We start from the raw sequence: 23854 nt of genomic DNA on the forward strand, positions 1-23854 counted from the left end.
TCGCTCGAACGCGAACGCCAGGCAACACAAAGAAGTGCGCCGAACCTCGGACGTCTTGCGATTTCAATACCTGCAGTGCATCTTTGTGGGTTGCCGCGGCTTCTCCACCCTAGAGACGGGTTCGACACCGATGGTCTTCCCGCTCAGAGGGGGCAGCTATCGACCAACGATGTCGTGCATAGTTCGAGTGTACGTAGATGACATCATTTTTGCGACTCAAAAAGAAAGAAATTGTCGTCAACATATCCATCCTCCGATACGCTCCTTCTTTTCGCATGTCTCCTACGCGCATGTCTCGTCTTCCAAATCCCAAGCGCCGTAGACTCGCTGGCCTTCCTGTTATAGACAGTGTGAGCGACAACGCAATCGGTCATGCGCAGGATAGACACTAACCTGGTGATAACAGCGCATCGCGCCCTTGAACTTGGTGCCGTGCACGATAGCGGCCGTCCGGCGGCACATGTCGCGCCAGGCGCCGCCGTCGAGATGTCCGTAGAGGGTCGCTTCGTACGTCTGTTGTTTGCGGTCGACGTCGGTGGAGTGGGGAGGGAAGAGGTCAGCAGAGTGAGAGGAAGCGAGGAAGAACACGTACGCGCAAGCCTGACGCCTCCGCCGTGCAGCCCTGCGAAGACGCTGTCAGTGGATGTAGGGGAAGACCATCGCCAAAGCACACCTTGTCGTCCATCCATCCCCAGCTGCTGATACACTCAGGCTCGTCAAAGTCGACGATCCAGTGTCCCATCACGTCCCTCGTATTCTGTACCAGCCAGCCGATCAGCAATCCGTGCTCTCAGAGACCCAACGTCACACACCTTCCTCAGATCGCACCACTTCGGCTTCTCCAAGACCTTGCCCATTACCTCCACCTCCGGCGCGTCGTGCATACAGATATTGTGCCACGCCTCGTCGAGTGGGTAGATATTGAGCTTCGCCGAGTAAACCCGCGAGCCGTAGCCCAGGCAGTCCGACTCCGGAAGCAAAGGCATATCCCAGAAGACCTCGTACTTGGGCGCCTCGGGCTCGGGCTTTGGCGCCTCGGGAGCGGGATGGACGGGCTCCGGGCTGCATCGCGGAGGGTCCGGGCGATGCGGCGCCGGCTCGTCAAGAGGGAACCGGATGCAGAGAAAGAGCGTAGTCGACGCGAACAAGAGGACGATGCTCGCGCAGAGGACCCACTGACTGCGGGATCGTCCGCCGTCAAGACGCTTGGCGCTATTGAGCGGGGACGTCTCGGTCGCGGTGGTGGGCAGCATCGGCGGCGGCGCTCGGTAGGGCGTGTGGGGCGCTCGGAGGGGCGAGTGGGGCGCTTGCAGGGGCGAGCGGGGCGCCTGGTTGGGCGAGCTCGGCGTGGTGCGATACGGCGGAGGCGGTGAGCTGGGATGCAGAGCGTCAGCGTCAACCGTCGAGACGCGAAAAGGGTAGGCGGACTCACAACAGCAATGAGGAGGGCGGCGGGGATCGATGAGGGCGGCTCATGGAGGAGGGAAGCAGGCTGGCGGCTACAACGCGGCTCCGACTGGTATGCCGCCAACGCGTGGCGTCCCTTGAGTCAGGATAACGTTATGTAGTCGAAGGTCAGCTGTGCGGCCCAGAGCGCCGGTGTACTAGGATTCAGAAGCGCGTCGGGTTGGTCGACAGAGGACCGGGAGCAGCACTCAGTAAGTTAGCAGAGGATATCGGGGCGTCATGCGCAGGAAAAAAGCATAACAGTTGCCGGCCTGTATTACTGGGTGTGCGAGTCGGACGTCTCCTGGGCGACATTCGGCCCACCAATTTGTCAGTGAACCAGCATCAGCCTTGTAGCATAATCAGGATCGTCTCTTTGTAGGTTCAGGAGGGGTTTATGAAGCGCCCGAGCGTAAGAGAAAGACAGGGCGTGCAACGGTGATGGCGGTCAGAAGAACAATGGCCAAAATCGTGACGTGACGGCGTGATGGTCCGCGTGCGCGGTCCGACCCTCCTTGATCTCGCAATACCATGCCGGCGCCTAATATGCGGCGCCCAACGACCTTCTCTATACCTTTACTTGCACAATTATGCAGAGAGGCGTGAAACGCGGTGTAGGTCTCACTTATCCGGATCGCCGTCGCAGTCGAGCCTGATCACTTGGTAGATGCCGCTCTTTGAAGAGCAGGAGATGGCAGAGGAGATGTATTGCCGTCTCAGCAACATCAGCTCAGACTGTCATTGGGTATCTCGCTATCTCGCCGGTGCCTATCCAGAGAACAGACTATGCCCACGAGGACGCGATGAACTGCTCCGTATCCACGAGTACTCGGAACTCGTAGTCGATGCGCTCGCGGCCTACTACGGAATATTGTGCACCGTCGTCAGAGCCATCCGCTCCGACCATGCAACATTTGACTCGTCCTGCGCCGACCTGATCACCCGCTACGATGCCCTACAGCGTAGCCTGGAGCAGACAATCACGTCCGGCGCGCAGCTGCTGGACACCCTGGCGGACTTCAAGCAGTACGTCGTTGGAAGGTTCTCGTATCCGCCCTTCACCCATTTTGTGGTCATGAATATCCTGGGACCGAGCTGGACGCCCCGAGAAAAGGCCTGCGCCATCGTTCCTCCGAAGGTTCAGGAGATGTTGGAAGAGGTCGAGGCGGGCGTGGCTTTAGCTGCTCGGCTCAAATTGTCAGTTTCCGGCGTACGAGAACGTTTCTCGATCGCGAAACTCAGGGAGGCCAGGGGCCTAGATGAGGACGCTCGCCATAAGCTTGCAGTGCTAGTTGACGACGCTGCATATGCCCTTTGCTCGTGTACCTCTAGCGCGCGGAATGCAGCAAGGCGCAATCGGAGATTTCGTTCCGCTGTCCACCTACGTGAGTATGATGTAGTTCTCGCTGCTGCAGTTACGAGTGCTAACTACGACAACAGTGAACCGATTCTTTAACTCCCTCTGACGCTGTATGGGCAGCGCACCCGATGTCTCTCACTGGTGATCATGTAGAGTCTGGATCTTCTTTGTACAAAGTTCAGGATCTCTATACAACAGATTCTCACGCCAGTCGTTCTCCATCACGTGGCCGTGAAACCAACAACAGCGCTAATGTGCGGCGCTTAAATCCCTCTCATCCCGTCCATCATGCCAAAAGGCGTACGGCCTGGGGTAACCGAGTCTCATGCGCTCCTCAGGGACTTCAGCGCTGATAATCCTGCAGATGCCTCTCTATATAGAGCAGGAGATCGCCGGAGAGATGTACGGCAACCTCACCCGTATCGACTTCGCCTGCCATTGGGTGGACCAATTTCTCTCTGGCGCGACTCCTGAGAACGTGCTATGCGCGCGAGGTCAGGAGGAGATGCGCCGTCTTCACGAATATGCCAATCTGATAGTTGACGCGCTTGCGGCTTTCCACGACATCTTGAGCACTGCCGTAGATGCCATCCTCTGCGAACCTGACTCGTTCGACGCCACTGGCACCAAGCTCATCACCCAATACGATGATCTGCAGAGCAACTTAGAGCGCATCATCACTTCTGGTGGGCGGCTGCTCGATTCGCTGCTGGACTTCAAGCAGTACGTCCTCGACACCTTCTGTTATTCCTCTGCCATCCGTTCCTTCGTCGCGAAAATTCTGGGCCCAACATGGACGCCAAAGGAGAAGGCCTTCTTCTACGTCCCACCCAAAATCCAGGAGATTTGGGAAGAAGTTGAGTCTATAGTGGCTCTGGCCGCTCGATTGAGGGAGTCCGTAGCAGGGCTGCGAGAGCACTTCTCGATGGCCAAGCTCAGAGAGGCGAGGGAGCTCGATGCGGAGGCCCGACATGAGCTGGGGATGCTGGTCGACGACGCTGCATTCGCCGTTTACTCGTACACCACTAGTGCACGCGAAACAGCGGCGCGTATAGGTCAATACGCGCCACCCTTTGATCCGGTATGGTTCTTCGATTGAGAATGGGAACATTACTGACGAAGCGTGCAGTGAGCGGGTTCGCTGCCATCTTATACAAGGCTCCAAACAACACGATGAGCGTGACTTTCGACGATGTCCGTACCGACGTTTCTCTTCAATCTCTACGATTCTCCGCGATGTAGACTCGACAGAAGCCACATGTCTTGTCGGGAGTCTACGCAATAGTAAACATGCGAATACGACACAGAGTCCCTAGACATCATACGAGCTCAGCCTAGAAAGGTATACGACACAGGTCCAGTCAAGCATCCAGCACGATGTTTCAACTCCTTTCCGCGAAGGTGCCGTCACTCGATAGGTAAGGCGGGGGCCGGATGCAGGACTGGGTCCACGACGCGATCGATGGTAGTACGCGTGAGAGCTCTGCCAACCATTGACTGCGCAGGTCGACGGGTTATAACTCATGGGTGCCACGTGACCGTGGATGCGACAACGTTGCTGCTGTGCGGCGCTTGATTTCCTTCACTCTTGACCATCATGCTCAAAGGCGTGAACCCCGGGGTAAGGCTCTCTCACTCGGTACGTTGTGTCATGAGCTCTGATCCCTTCCCAGATGCCGCTTTACGAGGAGCAGGAAATGGCCGAGGAGATATATCGCCGCATCAGCCGTCTTAGCTCAGACTGTCATTGGGTAGTGCGCTATCTCGCTGGCGCCTATCCGGAACACAAACTATGCCCACGAGGACTGGAAGAAATGCGTCGCCTGCACGTGTACTCCAAACTCGTAGGCGATGTGCTAGCAGCTTACTACGAAGTCGTGTGCACCGTCGTAGACGCCATCCGCTGTGAACCAACATTATTCAACTCGACCAGCGCTAAATTGATCGCCCGCTACAATGTTCTACAACTGAGCTTGGACGACATCATCACTTCCGGTGGGGAACTGCTGGACTCGCTGGCGGACTTCAAGCGATACGTTTTCGACAAGTTTGCCTATCCTCCCATCATCCATTTTCTCGTCATGAGCATTCTGGGCCCGAGCTGGACGCCTAGGGAGACAGCCTTCTCCGTCGTCCCTCCTAAGATCCAGGAGATATCGGAAGAAGTCGAGTCAGGCGTGGCTTTGGCTGCTCGGTTGAAGGCATCCGTAGCAGGGCTACGTGAGCGCTTTTCGGTGGCGAAGCTCATGGAGGCGCGGGAGCTTGATGACGAGGCTCGAAATAACCTGGCTATGCTAATCGCCGATGCCACATTTGCGCTCTGCTCGTTGACTTCTAGCGAGAACCACAGTAGATCGCGTAGGGAGCTTCGCGTTGCCCCGTACAATCATCCCTGTAGGGTGTCCACCTCGCTGCATAGACAAACGCTGATCACGACTGTAGTGAACGAAATCGTCAACTAACTTGACTGGTTGAAATTATATCCTTATTCAATGTGGTGCGAGCGCCTTGCCTTCCAGTATTCTCGTTTACGAACCATTTGTGGCTACGCCAAGCCAGCTTCATAACAATACTGCTTGTTAGGCATTTGTATATCGTTCGCATTGAGTCCACACGGAAGCGGACATACAAACAAGACATAGATATCCTGGACATACGTGTCGACCTCGGGATAGTGCACGCCCAGCCCTCCGTCGAGCGCCTCAGCATACTGCGAGAACTTCTTCCTCCAACGCGCCAGAAGCACCGCGGTGAGACGCAGTCGTAGGGCGACAACAGCAGGGTGGTGGTATGCAGGTACCTGCGCTGCTTCATCGGACTGACCAGCATCGGCATCGGTGAGGACAGGGGATACTTTCCACCGAGATGTAGGCGAGCCCGCCGTCCGACAGGGTAGACAAGCCACGACCGGGTTGAAAGGCGACCCGCCTTCGTCAGCAAGCCCACCATACGGAAGGCGCGCCCGTAAACCGACCGGCCGGCTTGAATGGCACGGGCAGAGAATGCTACGACGAACGCCAAGCTCGCTCGCGTTCTAGATGGACACGTTGGTCGTCTCGCATGGCGGATGTGTGGCGTGGTCGGTGCATGTTCGACGATCTGGTTATGCACGCGGCAGAAGCTGTTCCTCGCCCTGTCAACCCCGCCATTCCGCGCCCTCCCCCAACTCATCCTGCCAGCCCGCTACTCGAGTATGGGCAGGGATCAGGCCTCGCACCTATTGTCGACCATCGCGTCGAGCTTGCCGTCCGCGTCGGTGCGATCAACTTCCTCGTCGCATGCCCCGACCTCAAAAGCGTCTAGACATGACCGACACGCCCGACGTCGCTCGTGGATAGCATCTGTAGATGCATCCGCGAGGAAACAATTGATTAGACGCCCTACGAAGACATTTGACGAGAACCCCAAGCAGTCAAGCCCTGAAGAGTTCTCAGGCGGTCGAACTACGCCGCGTCGAGGTAGCATGCGACACCAACGACGGACGAGGATCGTGCGGCTAGGGCAAGCCACGGCGCCAGGCGCTTAGGATACTGCACGAGCAGCTTAGGCGCGGCCAGGACGTCAAAAGTTGAGACGTGGATGATGGTGCAGATCCCGGTCAAGGCGTCGGAGAGGTGCCGGGTGCGACGAGATGAGAGACGGCGACATGATGGACGATGACGCGCTCCCGGTGGTCTGCCCGCCGATGCTTGACGCGGCGGTGCAGAAGCCCGAGCAGCGCGATGGTAGCCAGCCGTACGGGTACTCGCGAAGCATGGGCGGGCTACTGAGTAAGAGCGCGAACAATGGTAGCGAGAGCGACTGCGTATGCTTTGGCGACTGCTCTCGCTTGAATGTACGTCAGCTTAGAGTCAAAAGGGGAGGAAAGAAGAGCGCACAATGGACGCAACGATGCCGTCGTCATTTGTCTGGAGCTCCGGAACATGTAGCCGCACCAACGATGGCGGAAGAGCGTAGCACTACACCAACCGCGGGCAGGAAAAGCCGAGCGCGCGACGACGTACGTCCAGCTCCAAGCTCGCAAGGTCAAACCGGTCCAAAGACGGTGACTACATGCGCGACGACGACGGACAGACGCCCCTTGAGCTTGCTCTCGCGGGCGGGTTGAGGGTTGAGGGTTGTGCAGCATCTGTGCGCTCTGTGAGGGTTTCGGGCGGCTGCGTCTGGGAGGGTACGTACCTAATCCTCCTTCGCACGCCGACATCCCATCTTTGATATTGCATGAAGTTGTCGGGCATTGTGGAACTCAGCGGGGAGTTGGACTGGAGACTGGAGAGAGCTTCGGTTATCGAACGCGCATGGTCGCGCCCCCGCGTCAAGCCTGTCGAGGAAGGCGAAGGGACGGGTGCCCGAGTATGAAGTGCCGAGAGGGTAGGAGCCTTGATCAACGTTGCGTGCATGGTGATGTACCTCATCATGAGCAGTAGGAGCCCCCGAAGTAAGCGCTAGAGGTCGTGTCAGGTGGTTGGGAAGGATGAACGATTGACGACGCACGACTGGCAGGGCCTGGCGCTGTAGGTCTTCTCCTCCTGCCCCAATTGTCAAGCTCCCATGCGAGTCGTAGAAGCTCTTTTCATGGAGCTGCGTGTGCGTGCCCAGTACGTTGGCGAGCATCCATTTCTAGGGAATATAACCTTGGAATGTCGCTGCGGGGGAGTCGATCAGCATCGGCGGGGGACGCGGACGACGGAGAGTGCATCCACGCACGTGTAACTCATTTCGATCTTCATGACGGGAGTCCGTGCAGTCAAAGCTTCTTCAAGAGGTTCAAGGAGAGGAGTCATAGCGACCGACTTAGGCATTATGATGGACGTCGGAGACGAGGCCTGAGCGTCGACGACACGGTCCGGCCACGGCCCGGAGTCGGAGGCGCATGCCACGACTTGGACCTAACCACCATCTCAACTAGGCCTCGCAGGCTCGTCCGATGTTCTATGACACTCAAGCCAAATAGAATGCTCTTATGAACGTTCTAATCATCGCTCGTCATCTGTTGTCGAGTGCGATTCGGTGGCAGGCTTCTCGACCTACGTAGACCAGCGATGTCAATACCTACCCAAATCGACGCACCCCTCTTCTCTGGTTTCTCGTCCATCAAGGATACTAAGCCTCGGGATGCAATCTCTGCCGCTCCGGGCACCAGCGCCAGCTACGCGGACGTCCACCGCTCTGGGGGCTTGCTCTTAGCAATGAGCACAGCGCTTGTTCTCTTTGGTCAGTCTGAGCGCCTACCGGTACCGACTTGCTATACACCTCATCAAGCATGTGCGTCAGAAATTTTGAGTCTCCGTGCGTCTTTGCTTTCATCAGAACCGACTCGATACTTCGACTCTGACTGGTTAAGCAGCGGCTGTGGCTCAGATGCCATGCCACTGCCATGCCACTGAACTCACAAGCCCCTGACATGCGGTACATCAGCGCTTCAGCTCGTATCTGTCTTCACGGTCGCGCACACGTCAGCTTCGGCGGCGCCTCGGAAAACCATCGCTTGGTGTGCATGCCCATACGCAAGTTGATCCCCCAACATGCATATACAATCACCCAGAACTGACGAAGATCTCTGCAATACTTGCTACTCCATTGACGAAAGATATTCTCGACATGTGCTTTGAGTGACGCCCCATCACCCTCCCATCTCACTACCTGGATCGGCTGTTTCGCTACGCTAAGCGGCGTCTCGTCAACTGTACCGCAAGGACAGATCTTCCAAGGTGTCGCACATATATGTCGGGTACTGACTCACCTGCGCTGTCATCCACCTCATGATATCCAACCCTTTACTAGATTTTTACAGTCGGATATACCGCGAGCATACCAATTTCATCATGATGCTCTCGGCTTTCTATGGTACGCGGCGCCATTACGCCTGTATTCGACGCGGAAGATGATAAACATACTACAGGCATCCATGTTGCGGTCTATCTGGCAGCCATCTCTACGCTTGCGTGAGTAGAAGACTTGCACGCAAATTCTCCCTAACCTTCTTGTAGACGTCGAACCTCGAACGGCTACTTCCTCCTGATAATCATCACGCTGCTTTTCGTCGTCTCGACTGTATGGTTCATGGTCAACTTCCATCTCGAAATCGCCGTAGCGCTAGCGGCGTTTCGGCCGGATGTCTACGATATCCTTCGCCACGTCGCCGCTCCCTTGCTGGTAATCGTGAGGATTAACGTGAGCTCCGATCTACATGAAGATAGTTGCGCGGCTTACGCCTTCCTTGTGTAGCATGTTCTGTCGGACGTCGTTGTCGTCTGGAGGGCGTGGATCCTGTGGCCGCGAAGCAATCGGGTCCGCACGGTACTCGTCGGCGCCATAGTATGCACGGCGTGTAAGCCAAGATACGCTCCTGCGTGCCGACAGGGCATTCACTCATACCCCCTCCCAGCCGGAAGTATCGCCGAACTCGCATATTCGTACACGAAGTTTGGCTGGATGGCTTATGCTGCGAATCTTCCTGAGCAAAGTGCCAACTACTCGCGCGCCTTCCTCACCATTCTTCCTGTCATCCTCACAAACGTTCTCTCGACTGCTTTGGTGGGCTACAAGGTCTGGTGCGTATGCGCGCCCCTGGGAAGCGTCATACTCTCACATTTTGCCGTCTCAGGGAGTACCGGCGCAACGTCAAATCCTCGCTCGGCGGTGTAGCCCAAACACGAGTGGAGAAAATCCTCCTTTTGCTAGTCGAGTCGGGCGTAATCTACAGCGCTATCTGGGTGCGCGAGCCTGCAATTCGCGACGTGGCATGAGTGCTAATGCGCTTTCTCAGATAATCTACTTAGCAGTCGTTCTCGCCGACATCAACGGCGCCTTCGACAGCGACCTTACACATATGGGACCAGCGGCGATGATGGGGCCTGTGATGCCGGCCATAGCGGTGAGCGTTCGCGTAGAAAACTCGCAGGCACACTTACAGATTATCACTCAGGGGATATACCCCACCGTCGTCGTCATCATCTCTGCGGCACAAAGCTCGCCAACACATTATATTCCAACTGTTCATATCGGCGAGACGATCCGTACCGGCATGACAAGCACACGACGCGAATCGGCCTGGGGTGGTCGACGTGCTTCTCTACTCGGCGTCGGACGCGACGACAGCTCGACTTCGGAAACCTTGATGCTGGCCTCCCTGAGTAGGAAGAGCACAGCGACTTCGTCAGCGAAGGACAACCTCGGGACTTCATCTTCCTGTTGGATAGACGACTGATGGTATGAACTCGCCATGCTTGGCAAAGGCGCTTCCTGTTGCGCCGCAGCCCGATTCCCGCCTTTAGTAGTTTGCGATCCGCTCAACTTGAAGCGCTGGGTGAACTACCTTTCTTTCGCGCAACACGTGCGTACTCAGTGCAGGGCTGCACCAACTCGTCCACTAAAGCAGTCCTCGGAGGTGAACGCGCGTGCTTCGAGTCCGGCCAGCACGTCCTTCTCCTCTTTCTACTCACCTCCATCGTGAAGCCGGTGGTCGACTTTTGGTCTCCAAGCCGACCGGCTGAATGTGACACCCCTGCCGTCAGGGGAAGCCGGACGTCATGAAAGTTAATGAACTGTCTAGCAGTTCGCACCCGAAGACGGGTCCAGACATGCGTCGCGCGGAGCGCGGAACTGTCTAAGTGCAACCCCTATAGCACTCATATAGGCTGGCGATCGTTTTGCTTCTTCCCTTCGCCCGCCCCCTCGAAGACTATGGGGTTATCCCCCCAGGAGCTTCACGCTCAGGGCCTGTAAGCACCTTCATCTCTGCGAATCTCGGGCATCCACTAATGTATTGCGTAGCTTCGTGAATAGGGCATTGGACTTGGTTGGCATGTGTGAGTACGCTCGCCCCCTGGTCCTCGTCCTGCTTATGATGTCATCCTATCTGTAGCGCTTCTCCTATACGACTATGCCATCACTATAGGCGAGTGTATCTTCCTCAGCCTGTACTTCCGGAGCCCGATGCAGCATCTAACGTGCGCCTCCATTGCGTAGGCCCGGAAATCAAACTTCTCTGGCATCACGTCAAACGCCGCAGGCTGTACATCTTCTTTGCTTTCCGCTATTCAACGCTTTCGCTCGTCGTCGCAACGACTGCCCTCAACTTCTTCGATCTACCATCCTTAGTATGCTTTGCAGTCAATCGACCGATTGACCGCCCTCGGCTAATTCACATCCCAGGTGTATGTGAATGACCTGCTCGTCAAGAAGACACATTTTTGACGATGACCATACGCTCAGGACATGTCAAAAAATCAACTACATCGATTCGGCCTGTGTTGCTGCCATTCAGGTGGCCGTCTCCGGTAAGCATGCCGCGTTGACTCGCGCGAAGGTGCTCACCAAGCGGTACATACAGCACTCATGATCAGGCGTGTTTATGCAATATATGGGCACAATAAGCGTCTGTTGATCGCCCTCTTGGGATACCTAGTAGCTGGGATCGCCGTGTCTGGGGTCAGTCCGTCGTCATTCCATTATCATCGTTCTAATCCGCGCGTAGTGGGCTGTCGCCAACCAAGACGGAGACTTCGACTTACGAAAACTCAAGAATGGGAGCGGAATGAGCTGTCTCGTCCTATACGTACCCGACTCGAGGTGCGTGCGCAGGGTACTCCGAGGCATAGACCAACTGATCAATGCGAGCGCAGCGTGCACTGTAAGTCTTGCTTTCGAACTTCATCGTCAGCCGACTTAGGTTCTCGCAGGGATGTCCGCGGTGTGGATTATCTTAATGGTCTTCGACCTCATTGTGTTCGTGCTGACGGCGTTCAAAACCATGGAAGCCGTGCGTGAGCCGAAGATGGCGCTTTCGCGCGTCCTGTTACGAGACGGTGCGCTAACTCTTCACGGCTGATCAAGACTATACTCATCGCGATCCAGCATGCCTATATTTTGGGTGCGCCAAGATCAGGCTACCCATCTCCTCCGTTCCGAAGCTGATTTCATTCAGGTTTATGGGTCTATTGAATGCTGCGAACGTTATTACCTACTATGTGAGCGCCAGATCATCTCCGCCTTCACGAGACTCACCATTTCCCCCAGGTTGCTACGGTAAGGTCACATACATGTGCGTTGTATGCGCAACTGACTCAAGCATCGCTAGCCATATCTCCGAGGCTGCCTCGGAACATTGGCCAACAGGTGCGCGCTCGGTCGCGACCGCAATTATTCATCCCGCTCACTCGATCCCAAGTCTCTCTATCACGCTCCTATCTCGCATGATGATTAACCTCTATCAAGAGGCCCATCCACGGACAGAATCGAACATACCATTGACCACCATTGTAATCGCCCCCGCATCCGAGACGCTCCACGATAGTATCACATCCACCGGGATAGACTTTCGTACCACATCACTAGTATCATTACCACCATAGCAATGCGGAATTGTACAGTATATTCGTTGCGTAGGAATGCCTGGACGGCGGAGGAAGAGTGACGAAGGGACAAGTGCTTACGCCACATAATGATCGTGCCGACCTTCGGCTCGGACGATCCCGAGGACTCCAGTGTCGCTCGTCTGCACCTTCCTCCCGACCGTCATCGTAACCAGAGTGAGGATAGCGCCCGTACCTTTCGTTTGAGATACAAATTACAACGCGGCATGGGACATCGAGAGGAGCGCTAGGACGTTGGCCGACTTCCATGTAGCGCCCGCCTGCAGGCGCCGAGCATGCGACTATCGCGCGGATGCCATGGTCATGATGTATGAGATGGAATCGCATGCAGCGCGCACGTCCCCTCATAAATGACTTCCAGGAATTGCTGTCGAAGTTCTTCACGCTTCACTGAATACGACTCGTCCCTGAATACCGGCTTCTTCGACACGCCCAATTCATCGATTATACACCGCTCTCCTTGACAGGCCAATATCGTCTTAGCGCTCCTGGGAAACTAGATGCATCTATCTCCACTGCTCGAGTGCACAGCCATATGGCCTATATCACACTTCATTCGCTCTTGAAGATCACCCGCTGCCGTCTCTTCACTCTTCCTCCACCTCTTCGCTCGACCCCCGACGACGCGAGCGCAGAACTCCGCCAGAGATGGCCACGGGACTAGAAGCGCAAATGAAGCTCGCGGCGCTCGCCGTGCAGTCCGTGCTCTTTGGGATCTACATCGCTCTCGTTCTGGCGATGATCTATCTCTTGACCCTTCGCCCGCATTCGGAGACGGTGCGCCGCACCGGCAGACTGGGCGAGCGGCTTCTCTTTGCTGGCTTGATCATGCTATCAGCGATGATCACCGGCGTAAGTCTATTGTTCTCAATGGGCACAAACTACTCACTGAATCTGTGTAGCAATGGATCTGCATCGTCATCCGCGCCTTTCAAGCGTTCATAGTTTGGGAAGGCGGACAGCACGCGGATTACTTCTACGCCAACATCACGGGCCCGAGCGAAGTCTTAAGATCCGCTTTCCACAGCGCCACAGTGACCATTGCAGATCTATTTGTGGTGGGTGCAGATTATCGCAATCGAGGGTCGTGGTCTACACTTCTTTCTCGTTCATGGTTTCATCTTCAGGATGATCTCTGACTGCTGTCTCATCAGGTTGCACGCGTATATGTGATCTGGAATCACAAGAAGAGCGTGATCATACTTCCAATCACCGCTCTCCTTCTCCTTCTCGGTATGGGCGTATTCGGATGAGGACTGATTCGACCTAAATCGCCCCCCTCAGTTTCTGCGGTCGGAGTGACATACGCATACGGCGCAGTAAGTCATATCCTCGTTCGGCCTTCGTTACATCCTCTGACAACGCACCGTAGTACGAGATGATGGATCCCGCCACGCTGACTTCACTCCATCGGTGGAGGATGGCTCAGTCCGTCCTGACAATTTGGTATGCCCATCTCTACTCTGCCTCTCGCCCACGCTTTGACGAATCCGCTCATAGTATCAATGTCTATTGTACAGGTGCGCGCGCATGCTGTTGAACGTCTTTACTTGCCTCTAATTGGCGGTTGCGCTCGTCAGCCATGATTATCTACGAAGTCGGCCGTGTCCAGCGACAAGCTGCGCAGTTCAGCGGTAGCAGATCAGTTAGGGTAAGCTGATTCGTAACCCGTTCATGTCTCCTTCCTTAAACTAACGCTTTCTCAGTCCGTAGTTACCATTATGGCCGAAAGCGCCGCCTTCTACACGTGCGTATACCCCTCTCACGTCCTTCGTCCCTCATTCCTCCTCCTTCGCCGTCTTCCAACCCCACCCTTCTCCTGTCCCCTCCCCACCCTTCAACCTCCGCTCACACCGCGCCCCAGCTTCATCGTCCTCATCGCCCAGATCACCTACGGCACCAACCACGTCTCGAACTACTTCTTCAACGACTGCATCCCGCCCGCGGCCGCGCTCGCCGCCGTCCTCGTGCACGTGCGTGCGGTGTTGGGAAGGGGAGGAGGGCAGGAGGGAGATGCGGAAATGGCGCCGGTGGAGGGGAGGAGAGTAAGTCGGGGCTCGAGTTGGGGAGATCGGGGCTCGAGCTGGGGAGGAAGGGATGGACGCGCGGAGGCGTGGGGTGGACGGGCCGAAGCGTGGGGTGGAAGGAACTCGGCATGGCGAGAGCGAGCAGAACGCAGCCCGTCCACGCCTACCTTCAGCAACAGGGAAGAGCGACGAAGCTCGAGTATTGAAGGACGACGAAGCTCAAGTACGGAAGGACGTCGCAGCACGGTGAAGCGCTGCAGTCCGATTCAGATCCATGTCGAGCAGGTATCGCAGTCGTGCGTGGATCTGAGGGACGTGCCGAAGGCGGTTATTCGCTGATGATACTAGTATCAATCTGTATCGTCCTGTTGTACCTTTGATGTGAATACTGATATGATGAACAGGCTAATATGACGCGTGATTTGGAGCAGCGAACAACCCAGAGGCTTCCAGGGCATGGCAATACACCGTCGTCACCCAAGTTCAACATGTCATGTGATCAGAATGCGGCATTTGCCGACGCCGGCACCGTTTGGTTCGACTTCCCATGTCCGACATCCCACCGCAATCATCCACGCCGAGCCGTCCTCTTCAGCATACAAGATACAGTGGCTTTCCCCCTCTCCTTTCGCATCTAACAGATTGGTGCATTGGGAATAACGGCATACACTAGAGGTGAAGCACTGCCAAACAGCTCAGGGCGAAAGGTACCGGATTGCGGGCATCACCAAGCACCGATACTAGGCCTATGGCGCCGTATGCTAGGACGACACCGGTCCTGCTGTTTCGCCTGCACTCAGTTGCCTTCCCTGCGACCGTTCTGCCATTCGACGCACGCGTTCCTCTACCCGTATTGACCGAGAGGCTCGAAGATGCGCTCTGCATCTGGTCCTTTCCGAAGACGATCGCGGAAGCGCCAGATATAGGCAACGTCCGCTCGACGAGCGCAAGCCACGTTCGTCGCCGCGGTCTCGAGCGTGCTGCTGTGTCCGGGCGATCAGATTCGCCGCCAGCCTGAAGAGGGCAAGCAGGCGCCCAAAGCTCGCACCGCTTCGAGATGACGTCGAGGGTTACGACGCGGTCGACGGACTCAAAAGCCGCAATGACACCCAGAGCTCGCGATGCGATGCAATGACTACGAGAGCAAATTGCGAGGCCGATGACATCGAGGGCGTCTTGTCTATGGGGTGGGTCGACGAGCCCCGAGGCTTGAGGCTGATGGTGAGCCGGTGCCAACTCCCACAGGTACACGCGCGCGAGGACACAGCTGATGTTCGACACGTAGATGCGAGGCGAGCGCAATGGGCTGAGCGATTAGGAAGGACGGAGGGTGCAATGCGCACGGTCTGACATCAGCGCAGCGGCGGTCCGCGCGGACCCACCAACGACACAGCCACCACTCCGCTTGGACACTCCACCGGCGATCGCCGGGCGCCCTTATAAGCCGGACGTCGTGCCATCGCCCCAGATCTCCACGCATCTTTTCGCCTGCAGTCACCATGTCCAACGTATACGTGAGTCTGGTTGCTTTTTTCTCGTTCTTGCGAATCTGTGGACGCGTGCGATGCGGGGCGATGGGAGGGGAAAAGATAATAGGCGGAGTGGGATCGCCAAGATCGCGACGGGATGCAATGCGTAGGGGTTCCTGCCAACCCGATAGTTGAGAAGATGGGCGCATACATCGACTCCCCTCATCGTTCTCGCAGGCGTTGAGGATGTCAGTGCGCGGGAAAGTGTCGGGCTGGGTCGGATGCGGCGCGATGGCGGACGCGCACCTGCGGGGCAGATGACGCGACTGCGTCACCACCGACTATATGCGGGGTTTTTGTACATTCAGCATCCCGCCAACGCACCCTCCCCATCGCCTGGAGCGCGTCATTCGCGTAACAACACTCCGATCTGCGTTCATGACCTCCCTCCATCCCCGATCACTCCCTCGCCCCCTCCACCTTGCTCGTCACCCCTTCCGATCTCCCCGCGCCCATGATCCGTTTCTTTGAACATTGTACTTACCCGTCCTCTTCAGTTCGACATCACGAAAGACGGCGCGCCCCTCGGCCGCATCGTCTTCAAGCTCTTCGACGACGTCGTCCCCAAGACGGCGAAGAACTTCCGCGAGCTCGCGACCGGCGAGCACGGCTTCGGCTACGAGGGCTCCTCCTTCCACCGCATCATCCCCAACTTCATGCTCCAGGGCGGTGACTTCACGCGCGGGAACGGCACCGGCGGCAAGTCCATCTACGGCGAGAAGTTCGCTGGTGCGTCGCTTTACTATGTCAGGAGAGAACCGGAAAGCTGACTGTATGCGCTTCCCGAACAGACGAGAACTTCCAGCTCAAGCACACCAAGCCGGGCATCCTCTCCATGGCTAACGCTGGCAAGAACACGAACGGCTCCCAGTTCTTCATCACCACCGTCGTGACCGGCTGGCTCGACGGCGCGCACGTTGTCTTCGGTGCGTCCTTCCTTCCTCCCTCTAGTTTCTCTTCGCTTACGTTCCGCGCAGGCGAGGTCGTCGAGGGCATGGACATCGTCAAGCAGATCGAGGCGCTCGGCACCGCGTCCGGCACCCCCAAGTCGCAGGTCAAGATCGCCAAGTCGGGCACCGTCTAAGTGCTCCGGCTCGCCCATCGTACCCTGACACATCGGGGTATGCGCACCGGCGTCTGGAGAGCGAGTGTGTGGTGTCGAGGGCCGCTGCTTGCGGGAAGGACGCGGGACTTGTAGTCGTTAAAGTTGAAAAGAAAAGCAGCAGATTGTAAATTTTGTGATATTATATTCGGGTAGCTGGAGCTTTCTGTGTGGGCCTGTGTGATGTCCGTGGCCTCCCGACGAAACGAAATGAGACCGCGCAATGCAGCGATTAGGTCTTGCCTCATAGGCCTGTTCACGCCGGAGGGGAGTCGGTCTCTGGCATCAGCACTAGTGCTATGCTCATGAGCTCGCGAATCGCCGGAGGAAGCCGTTCGCCGCGACCTCGTCTGGCATAAAGAGCGCACATGTGGTCGCTGTGGATTGACATCGTCCAAACAAGTGCTTCTGGCCTATCTACTAGATTCCGCTCCAGCGCGCTCTGCAGGCCGAAGCTATTGAGTATGAGAAGGGAGCAGTTGGAACGAAGAGGGGGCAGTTAAAGTAGGATCGAGCAATAGACTTCTACTAGCCGGATAGCCCGTGCACCACGGGCAGGCTTGAATGGCTAGGGTGCCACGCTAGCGTGGCCCCGTGGGCGCGCTCCCGGCTTGACTTGAAGTTGATGCGTGACGTTTGACTGTGACCGTTTGACTTTTGATTTGACTCCCTGCTGACTAATTACTCTCCTTTATTATAAGGATCATAGGACCACGTAAGCCGGACGGAAGAGATGAGTTGGAGAGCGCAAAAAGAGTGCTATCCTTCTTAAAAGAGAATTGACCACCGCAGGGGTCGAACCTGCAATCTCCTGATTACCGAATCGTAGTCAGACGCGTTGCCATTACGCCAGGCGGCCGTTAGAAGGAAGAGGGACCGCCCTTCCTCAATCTGCGCTGCGGAAGAAGCGTGTGCACCAACAAGTAAGGGAAGCGCAATGTCAATAAGGATGCCGTGCCGAAGCTCAAGCCAAAGATGATCCGGAGGCAGCCTCTATCTATCGGTTGCCGGAATGCATACTAGAAGGTGAATAGCATATTACAGGGGTGAGACGTAGGGTAAATCTATAGGGAAGATTGAACGCTGAGTACAGTGGACATTTTGAGACGATGAGAGTAAAGGAACGAGACCAGAGCGTCGAGCTCAACAACCTCAAAGTACGCTGACCAACCCCCGGAGCAGGGCGCTCACCACCCCCGGGTCAGAGCGCTCGGCACGCGCGAGATCTCCGCGATTTCGGCCGTTGGCTCCTGCGGTCCCCCGACGCGGATCTGCAGAGGGCTGTAGCGGCCGCTCTCCTCGACTCCCTCCACATCGACTGCAGTGTCGACGCTGATGCTATCGCACCCTCGCCACCTCCCCGCAGGCGTCACGGCCGCGCGCGTGTGCACGACCCTCTCCTTCCCGTCGTCGACGACGCGGCCCTTCACGAGGATGGCGCGCGCGTGCACGAGCACGGCGGAGAGGGCGGCGACGAAGGGGACCGTGTCGGTAAAGAAGTAGTTGGAGATGTGCCCGGTGGTGTAGGCGATCTGGGAGATGAGGACGGAGCAGCTGTGGGGTGCGAGATGAGTGAGAGGAGACGATGCGGCAGGCGAGGACGTACGTGTAGAAGGCCGCGCTCTCGGCGATGAGGATAGCCGCAGACTACGCAATGGAGTCTGATCAGCGATGCTTTAAGCCATTCATCGTAGGGTGCGTACCATGACCGATGGGCTGGACGCGTACTCGGCTCGCTGGTAGCGGACGTGTGCCGCGCGCCAGACTACCATGACTGGCAAACTCGTCAAAAGACGACTCTAGTTCGAAGCGACACGCGTACACACCTGTACAATAGATGTTCACGCTGAGGAAAACGTGAGCACTCTGGGCAAGCGAGGATACATCTATCGCCAACACATACCATAAGGTAGAGACGCAGACCGCTACTCTCCACTGGTGCATGGATACGAGCGTGAAGTAAAAGGCGGAGTCGTACTGTGCGGAGCGAGTTTAGTACATCAGTAGCAGCATTGAAGGCACGGCTTTCGCCGTTCCCTATCATGCGGTCAACTCACTACGGAATATGAATGCGCAAGCCCAGAGACTGAGACTGAGAAGACGTAAGCTTTGGTATGGACGCGAAGTAATTGGCGACATACTCAGCTGGCCGAGGAGGGCGACCGACGGAAAGACGACGACCCACTTGCGATATTCCCAGATGACATACATCCGAGCTATCTGAGAGGCGTGTAAGTGGCGTGGATGGAGATGAAGGGGGTGCAGAGTTTGAGGAAGCTCGGACAGACTCACAACGAACATGTCCGCGACGACAGCGGTCGCACCATGGAAGGCGGACCTTGCGACAGTAACTGCCGTCGACGTCTCCGCGTAGTAAATATCCGCGTGTTGACCGTCTTCCCAAAAGATGAAGGCCTCGAAGGCGCGGATGACCAAGCAAACCCAATGCTGTCGTCGCAATCAATCATCTCGTGAAAGTATGTAGTGCGATTCTTTGCTTACCCCGGTAGCGACCACGGTCAGGATCACCAGACCAGCCACAAGTTGCCGATCTGAGGACTTTCCTGACCTCCCCCTCGTCATCGGGGTGACGCGGCGAGAAAGAAGATAGAACATAGCCAGGACGAGCGCAAAGTAGACTCCCTGAAGAAACGACATGATAGCAAGGCCAGCAAGCTTCATTTGCGCCGGCATGCCCATCGGCGCCTCAGAGAGCTGCGAAGACTCGGTTTGCGTTCCAGACATCGATGGTGGCGTTCCTGGGGGTGATGACTAGGGGTGAGGCCGACTAGCGAGCGTGTCTTGGGGCGAGGTCGCGAGCATTATAGACGATGGGCGCATCCACCGAAGCAGTTGAAGTGCTGTACGCATTAGACACGAGCGGGTTCCCATACCGAATATCAGCGGAGAGATGGCGACATGGGGCTGTGCACGACCGGCCCGGCGCGACGACATATGCCCCAGATGAAGGCAAAGACGCACCGGTGACTGGAGCGCCGGCGGACAGATGGCGAAGAAAAGGACAAATTGGGTACTGCAAGCGTCAAGGAGGTGTTTTGCGCAGTCACATTCGTAGAGGACTTCAGGTAACAGGCTGACATTGTACTAATCGCTCGTACTCGAAGAGTTCGCCAGGGAAAAGGTTCCACGCGGCGGAGGCGCCTTCTCGCTCGGAGGGATGGCCGACGAGGATGGCGCGGAAGCGGAATTCCCGCTCATCAAAGGGACGAGGGCGATGCTGTGAGCGTTCGCATTGTGCAGGGGAAGAATGGGCCCCGACGCCTTCCAGGGGTATAGCTTGGAGTCCTCGAAGGTAGCTGCTAGCTTGTAGACGGATACTAGATGAATCTTGAGTAAGATGGCGGTCGGCAGAGCGACTTCAACTCACCAGAGATAAGTATCCCGAGGAGGAAATAGAGGATGTTGTGCCATACCTCCTGCGACGTAGCCATACTGCGGTATGAGTGCAAGCGCTCAAAGACTGAATGAGGGGCTAACGAGGGGAAGGAGCGAGAGGATGAGACAGGCGAGTACTGATGTCTCGGTTCGGCTGCCAACGCGACTCGGACGACAGATGCGCTCGTCCATCCTAGCTCACCCCGAGGTTCAAAGCTTCGGATTGCATAGTTGTCAGGTATCTGGAGTTTCCATCGAACAGAGTAAGGAGCAGCCTGTATATCCAATCCAATGCGCGAGGCCGTGCTGAGTTTAGGTTGATGGTTCGGAATGAGACGCGGTTGGAGGCGCCACAATATCCCGTTTTCAGTACGCACGCGACAGCCTTCCCACGCTTAAGCTAGGGGCTATCTGGCGGCCTTGCTGGCTTTCCTGGCTGTGCGGAAGGATTGCAGCTTTAGGTATTCATCCGAAGTCGTAAATATGCTGTTCCACGGTACTTGTACAATTTGGCATAGTTGTGTAGTCGAATTACAGCTGGTGGCAGTGACGCTATCAGGAGTGGATGTTCGCAAGCAGAGTAAATAGTGAAGTGATTGTCAGGCTTTGATACGCAGAAAATCCTCTGCAGTCATAGGATCAATGCGCTGTTCCGCCATGTACGCTGGCGCTGGGACAGTGAGAGGAGCACCTTGATGCGAGACTAGGGTATTGCTCGAGCCGGAGCTTCCTCCCCCTCTGGAGCGCTTCTCCAAGCGAGCTAGTCTCTTTCTCTCCTTCTTCTCCTTCTTCTCGTAATGACGGTCAATGCAACAACCGGTCAGATAGTACAGCGCCGTCAGTACGAAGGACGCAGCCACTGACGAAGTCTCGTCAGTACACGCAGATAAGTAAATTGGTTGGGAGTACGTACCAGCAAGTATCACCCAGCCCACGTCGCGGAGGATCACTATGCCCACCGATTCCATCGTGTTAGCCATTTGATAAGGTGGTTGACGCTTTCCCGTGCGAGATTTGATAGTTGGTCGACTTCAGCCTTGATGTGCTGCTCGACGCAGGGATCAACGCCCAGTGGATCGAAGGGTAGAGCGGAGGGTGCGCTGACTGGTAGTCGAGACCGCTAGAAGGACCGCCTGCTTTATACCATGGGCACTATCCCTGATCTGTTTCTAAGGGAAGGTGAGCAAGACATTGAGACGAGATGCAGTGCTGTCTGTAACCATGGACAGTCTCAGGAAGGTCGCAATCGCGTCTTGCGAGACAATCGGCAAACACCGAGCGGAAGCAGGCCAGAGTCACGTGGGGATCACGCGGTTGATCTTCTCCCTCGTGTCTTTTAGCGCCGCTCAAGCGTCTGCCGCGGAAGAATCAGCTCAGAGCGCACGATCTGGAGAGAATATCAACATTGGGCAACAGTATGGGAGTAGCTGAACGGTTCCAGAGACAATTGACAAGTGTGAGTCGTGTCCGAGTCACCGCGACCACGCAAGGCCGAACAGTTCGGACAAACCTGCACTCGTCTCCATTAATGAAGAATGGACGGTGGGGAGGAGCTGAGGATTCAAAATGCGGCAGGTAGAATACATGGTATCCAGGATATGACTTCAAGAGATGGTACTCACCGTTGGAAGGCGGCAAGCGTCATAAGTGTCGCAGCCACGGCGGGAGAATGGCGTATGGCAAAGACGTGTGAGCTCTGAAGGCGCCTTGTCGATAGAAGTAGGCAAGTGCAACGCGGAGCACTGACCAGTCAAGTCCGGACTTGAGGGCCGGTTCGGCAACTCAACAACGCTCGCCTCGTCGACCCCCACTACGCCGCCAGCGCTCACCGGAAGACCTTTCTCAGTCGTCAGTCGTGTTCAGCGACAATGTCTCCGCGCATCTCGAGTCGCAGTGACCTAATCTCGTTGCCAAGTACGCATTCCTTCCCCGTTATACAAAGGAGTATCGATGGCGTCGCTCCCACCGCGCGTCGCCATGCTACTGCACTGTCGCCAGCACACCTAACCCTTTGGCCGCCGTAGCGCTACACTGAAGAAGCCAGATCAGAGCTTGGGAGGTCTTCGCGCCCGCTTGAGCCTTACCGGAAGCACGATATCGGCGTGGCACCCCTTCGAGGGATTCGGATTCGATTCTCTCCACCTCTGCATGCGCATCGTATATTGGTAAAGCGATGGCTAGTGTGGTAAGCTGGATGGATGATGGATCCGCTGTAGAGTGCGCTTCATGGTGAAGGTTGAGCATCATGCGCGATGCAAGGGCGACACAGATACTAGAACTCAATTCAAACAAGAGTAGGATGGTGAGGGAGGACGCCTACCTGTTGACAAGCGCCCCGAACATGCCTCGGAAGTAGGCCTACACGCCAAGTCAGCGCAATCAATGATCTGGATGAGACGCTTTACCCATGTCGTCTGGGGGAAGGCATGAGGATATGCGGTCGACATAGACGGACAGGAACTCACATAGTAGGTCAACACGTTCGCGACATTGACTAGGGACATTATTCTGCGAGAAGACGCGCTGAGAGCTCATCTCAGCACCCCTTCGAGCCGCACATACCCAAAATACATCGAGGCTGTCAGTAGATCTCAACTGGTATTCGCCGTTGAAGGAGCTACATGACTCACCATCTCTTATCAGAAGCCGCGTAAGCGGCATGCCGCGCTGCCATACGCCTGAGACTGTCTTGTACGCCGTCAAGGCGAAGATCAAGAGGTCGAAGGCCATCGCGGTTATCCAAACTACCGATAGATCTGTGTATAGGTTAAGAGATATCGAGGGAGAGACCGTCTGTGTACAGACCGCTGGTGAACGTCAGTCAGCGGAGACCCATGAACGAGCCCCTTCGTACCTATTCCTCGAGGCGTATAATATGCAGCTTTTGCTATCTACTTCCTCCTGCGCTTCATGGCTATCTTCATGCTCACGGCCGAAGATAAACCACTACGTCGTGTGAGTACGGAACTTCTCGCTGAGGACAGGAAAAGAACTGACAGCCGCAATAGCGATTTCAATAGCCACGAGCGTCGTAAGTCCATACAGAACAGATTTACGGCGCTCGTATATCGCATATACACGCTTGATCATCAGTACTACGGCGAGGCAGTCAGATGGCGCTATTGGTAGGCATATCCGTCGCACGTACCTCCGACAACTATCTGTATGGCAACAATGAATATTTGATGGAAGTATATCACAGCAAGGCATTGCCTTGGCGAAGGAGCTGTCAGAGATTAGACGCGCGAAACGCTGAGAAGGGCTCACTTCTGAATGTCATCGTCAAACTAAAGGAAGGGTGCAGAGAGTAGCGAGTACCTGATCAAGCGTCGTGGAGACCTTGAAGGTCGCGAAGCTCATGGCGCCGAAGGCGAGGATGAGTATGAACGTTAAGTAGCGGCAGGCAAAGAACAGCAAAAAGCCGCGGCTTCGTTGGCGCCAAAAATGCTCGATTTCTAGCTCTAGTAACACGCGGTCAGTATCTGCCGCGCTATCGAAGCTCGTATGCGCACCGAGAGTGATGGAATATTCATATACAAGTAGGGCTTTATGAACGTGCACGTTAGTACCTGCAGGACAGCTCGAAGCGGAAGATCTACAGATGGAGGCAAAGTTCA

General features: G+C 56.2%; 5 protein-coding genes and 1 non-coding gene across 6 annotated transcripts; 3 read left to right on the forward strand and 3 right to left on the reverse strand.

Annotated features, from left to right (window-relative positions):
* Positions 1-71: 71 nt before the first annotated feature.
* Positions 72-1503, reverse strand: SCHCODRAFT_02635786 (uncharacterized protein). The gene is made up of 6 exons (XM_003028772.2): positions 1433-1503; positions 813-1374; positions 674-757; positions 593-622; positions 394-513; positions 72-336 (listed from the first exon to the last, which is right to left on the reverse strand). The coding sequence occupies exons 1-6, from the start codon at positions 1474-1476 to the stop codon at positions 283-285; spliced, it is 894 nt and encodes a 297-aa protein (XP_003028818.1). The 5' UTR covers positions 1477-1503; the 3' UTR covers positions 72-282.
* A 533-nt stretch (positions 1504-2036) lies between these two features.
* SCHCODRAFT_0237245 (uncharacterized protein) lies at positions 2037-14549 on the forward strand (the record flags this gene model as incomplete). Its single annotated transcript, XM_003029090.1, has 45 exons — positions 2037-2060; positions 2114-2666; positions 2779-2831; positions 3171-3861; positions 3936-4000; positions 4123-4148; positions 4208-4224; positions 4414-4445; positions 4480-5026; positions 5449-5556; positions 5806-6062; positions 6241-6296; positions 6410-6641; positions 6785-6977; positions 7353-7404; positions 7842-8020; positions 8069-8095; positions 8225-8297; positions 8601-8653; positions 8709-8751; positions 8797-8980; positions 9035-9137; positions 9195-9360; positions 9414-9522; positions 9576-9683; positions 9735-9964; positions 10583-10617; positions 10674-10758; positions 11024-11088; positions 11220-11239; positions 11286-11380; positions 11434-11441; positions 11491-11616; positions 11828-11852; positions 11889-11926; positions 12752-13035; positions 13086-13241; positions 13338-13416; positions 13468-13502; positions 13556-13629; positions 13684-13703; positions 13782-13834; positions 13890-13930; positions 14048-14228; positions 14496-14549. 45 exons carry the CDS (start codon positions 2037-2039, stop codon positions 14547-14549), a joined length of 5655 nt encoding a protein of 1884 aa, XP_003029136.1.
* A 167-nt stretch (positions 14550-14716) lies between these two features.
* On the forward strand, positions 14717-15469 carry SCHCODRAFT_02046339 (uncharacterized protein). Its single transcript, XM_050341613.1, has one exon. The coding sequence runs from the start codon at positions 14959-14961 to the stop codon at positions 15226-15228; it is 270 nt and encodes an 89-aa protein (XP_050198357.1). The 5' UTR covers positions 14717-14958; the 3' UTR covers positions 15229-15469.
* SCHCODRAFT_02635807 (uncharacterized protein) lies at positions 15239-17064 on the forward strand. Its single transcript, XM_003029089.2, has 4 exons — positions 15239-15724; positions 16237-16468; positions 16531-16665; positions 16717-17064. Exons 1-4 carry the CDS (start codon positions 15710-15712, stop codon positions 16821-16823), a joined length of 489 nt encoding a protein of 162 aa, XP_003029135.1. The 5' UTR covers positions 15239-15709; the 3' UTR covers positions 16824-17064.
* A 557-nt stretch (positions 17065-17621) lies between these two features.
* On the reverse strand, positions 17622-17700 carry SCHCODRAFT_t212. Its single transcript has one exon. It is a non-coding gene; the product is annotated as a tRNA-Arg (tRNA).
* Positions 17701-17838: 138 nt separating this feature from the next.
* SCHCODRAFT_02601795 (uncharacterized protein) lies at positions 17839-23597 on the reverse strand (the record flags this gene model as incomplete). Its single annotated transcript, XM_003028771.1, has 26 exons — positions 17839-17860; positions 18033-18395; positions 18448-18488; positions 18545-18615; positions 18668-18687; positions 18745-18818; positions 18899-18933; positions 18983-19061; positions 19134-19289; positions 19344-19556; positions 19824-19875; positions 19948-20179; positions 20230-20294; positions 20901-21096; positions 21151-21186; positions 21382-21406; positions 21622-21624; positions 21860-22074; positions 22241-22509; positions 22558-22595; positions 22703-22731; positions 22868-22993; positions 23168-23183; positions 23235-23332; positions 23386-23398; positions 23556-23597. The coding sequence occupies 26 exons, from the start codon at positions 23595-23597 to the stop codon at positions 17839-17841; spliced, it is 2529 nt and encodes an 842-aa protein (XP_003028817.1).
* Positions 23598-23854: the final 257 nt, after the last annotated feature.

The sequence above is a fragment of the Schizophyllum commune genome (assembly GCF_000143185.2).
Source record: "Schizophyllum commune H4-8 unplaced genomic scaffold SCHCOscaffold_10, whole genome shotgun sequence".
NCBI classification, from domain to species: Eukaryota; Fungi; Basidiomycota; class Agaricomycetes; order Agaricales; family Schizophyllaceae; genus Schizophyllum; species Schizophyllum commune.

Bases quoted from the DNA above. Each gene is read 5' to 3' on its own strand.
- SCHCODRAFT_02635786 (XM_003028772.2), bottom strand. From the start codon at position 1,476: ATGAGCCGCCCTCATCGATCCCCGCCGCCCTCCTCATTGCTGTT. The intron at 1,375-1,432 runs GTGAGTCCGCCT...TCTGCATCCCAG, and splicing joins CCGCCCTCCTCATTGCTGTT to CTCACCGCCTCCGCCGTATC. The intron at 623-673 runs GTGTGCTTTGGC...GCGTCTTCGCAG, and splicing joins GGGGATGGATGGACGACAAG to GGCTGCACGGCGGAGGCGTC.
- SCHCODRAFT_02046339 (XM_050341613.1), top strand. From the start codon at position 14,959: ATGGCGCCGTATGCTAGGACGACACCGGTCCTGCTGTTTCGCCTGCAC.
- SCHCODRAFT_02635807 (XM_003029089.2), top strand. The intron at 16,469-16,530 runs GTGCGTCGCTTT...CTTCCCGAACAG, and splicing joins CTACGGCGAGAAGTTCGCTG to ACGAGAACTTCCAGCTCAAG. The intron at 16,666-16,716 runs GTGCGTCCTTCC...CGTTCCGCGCAG, and splicing joins CGGCGCGCACGTTGTCTTCG to GCGAGGTCGTCGAGGGCATG.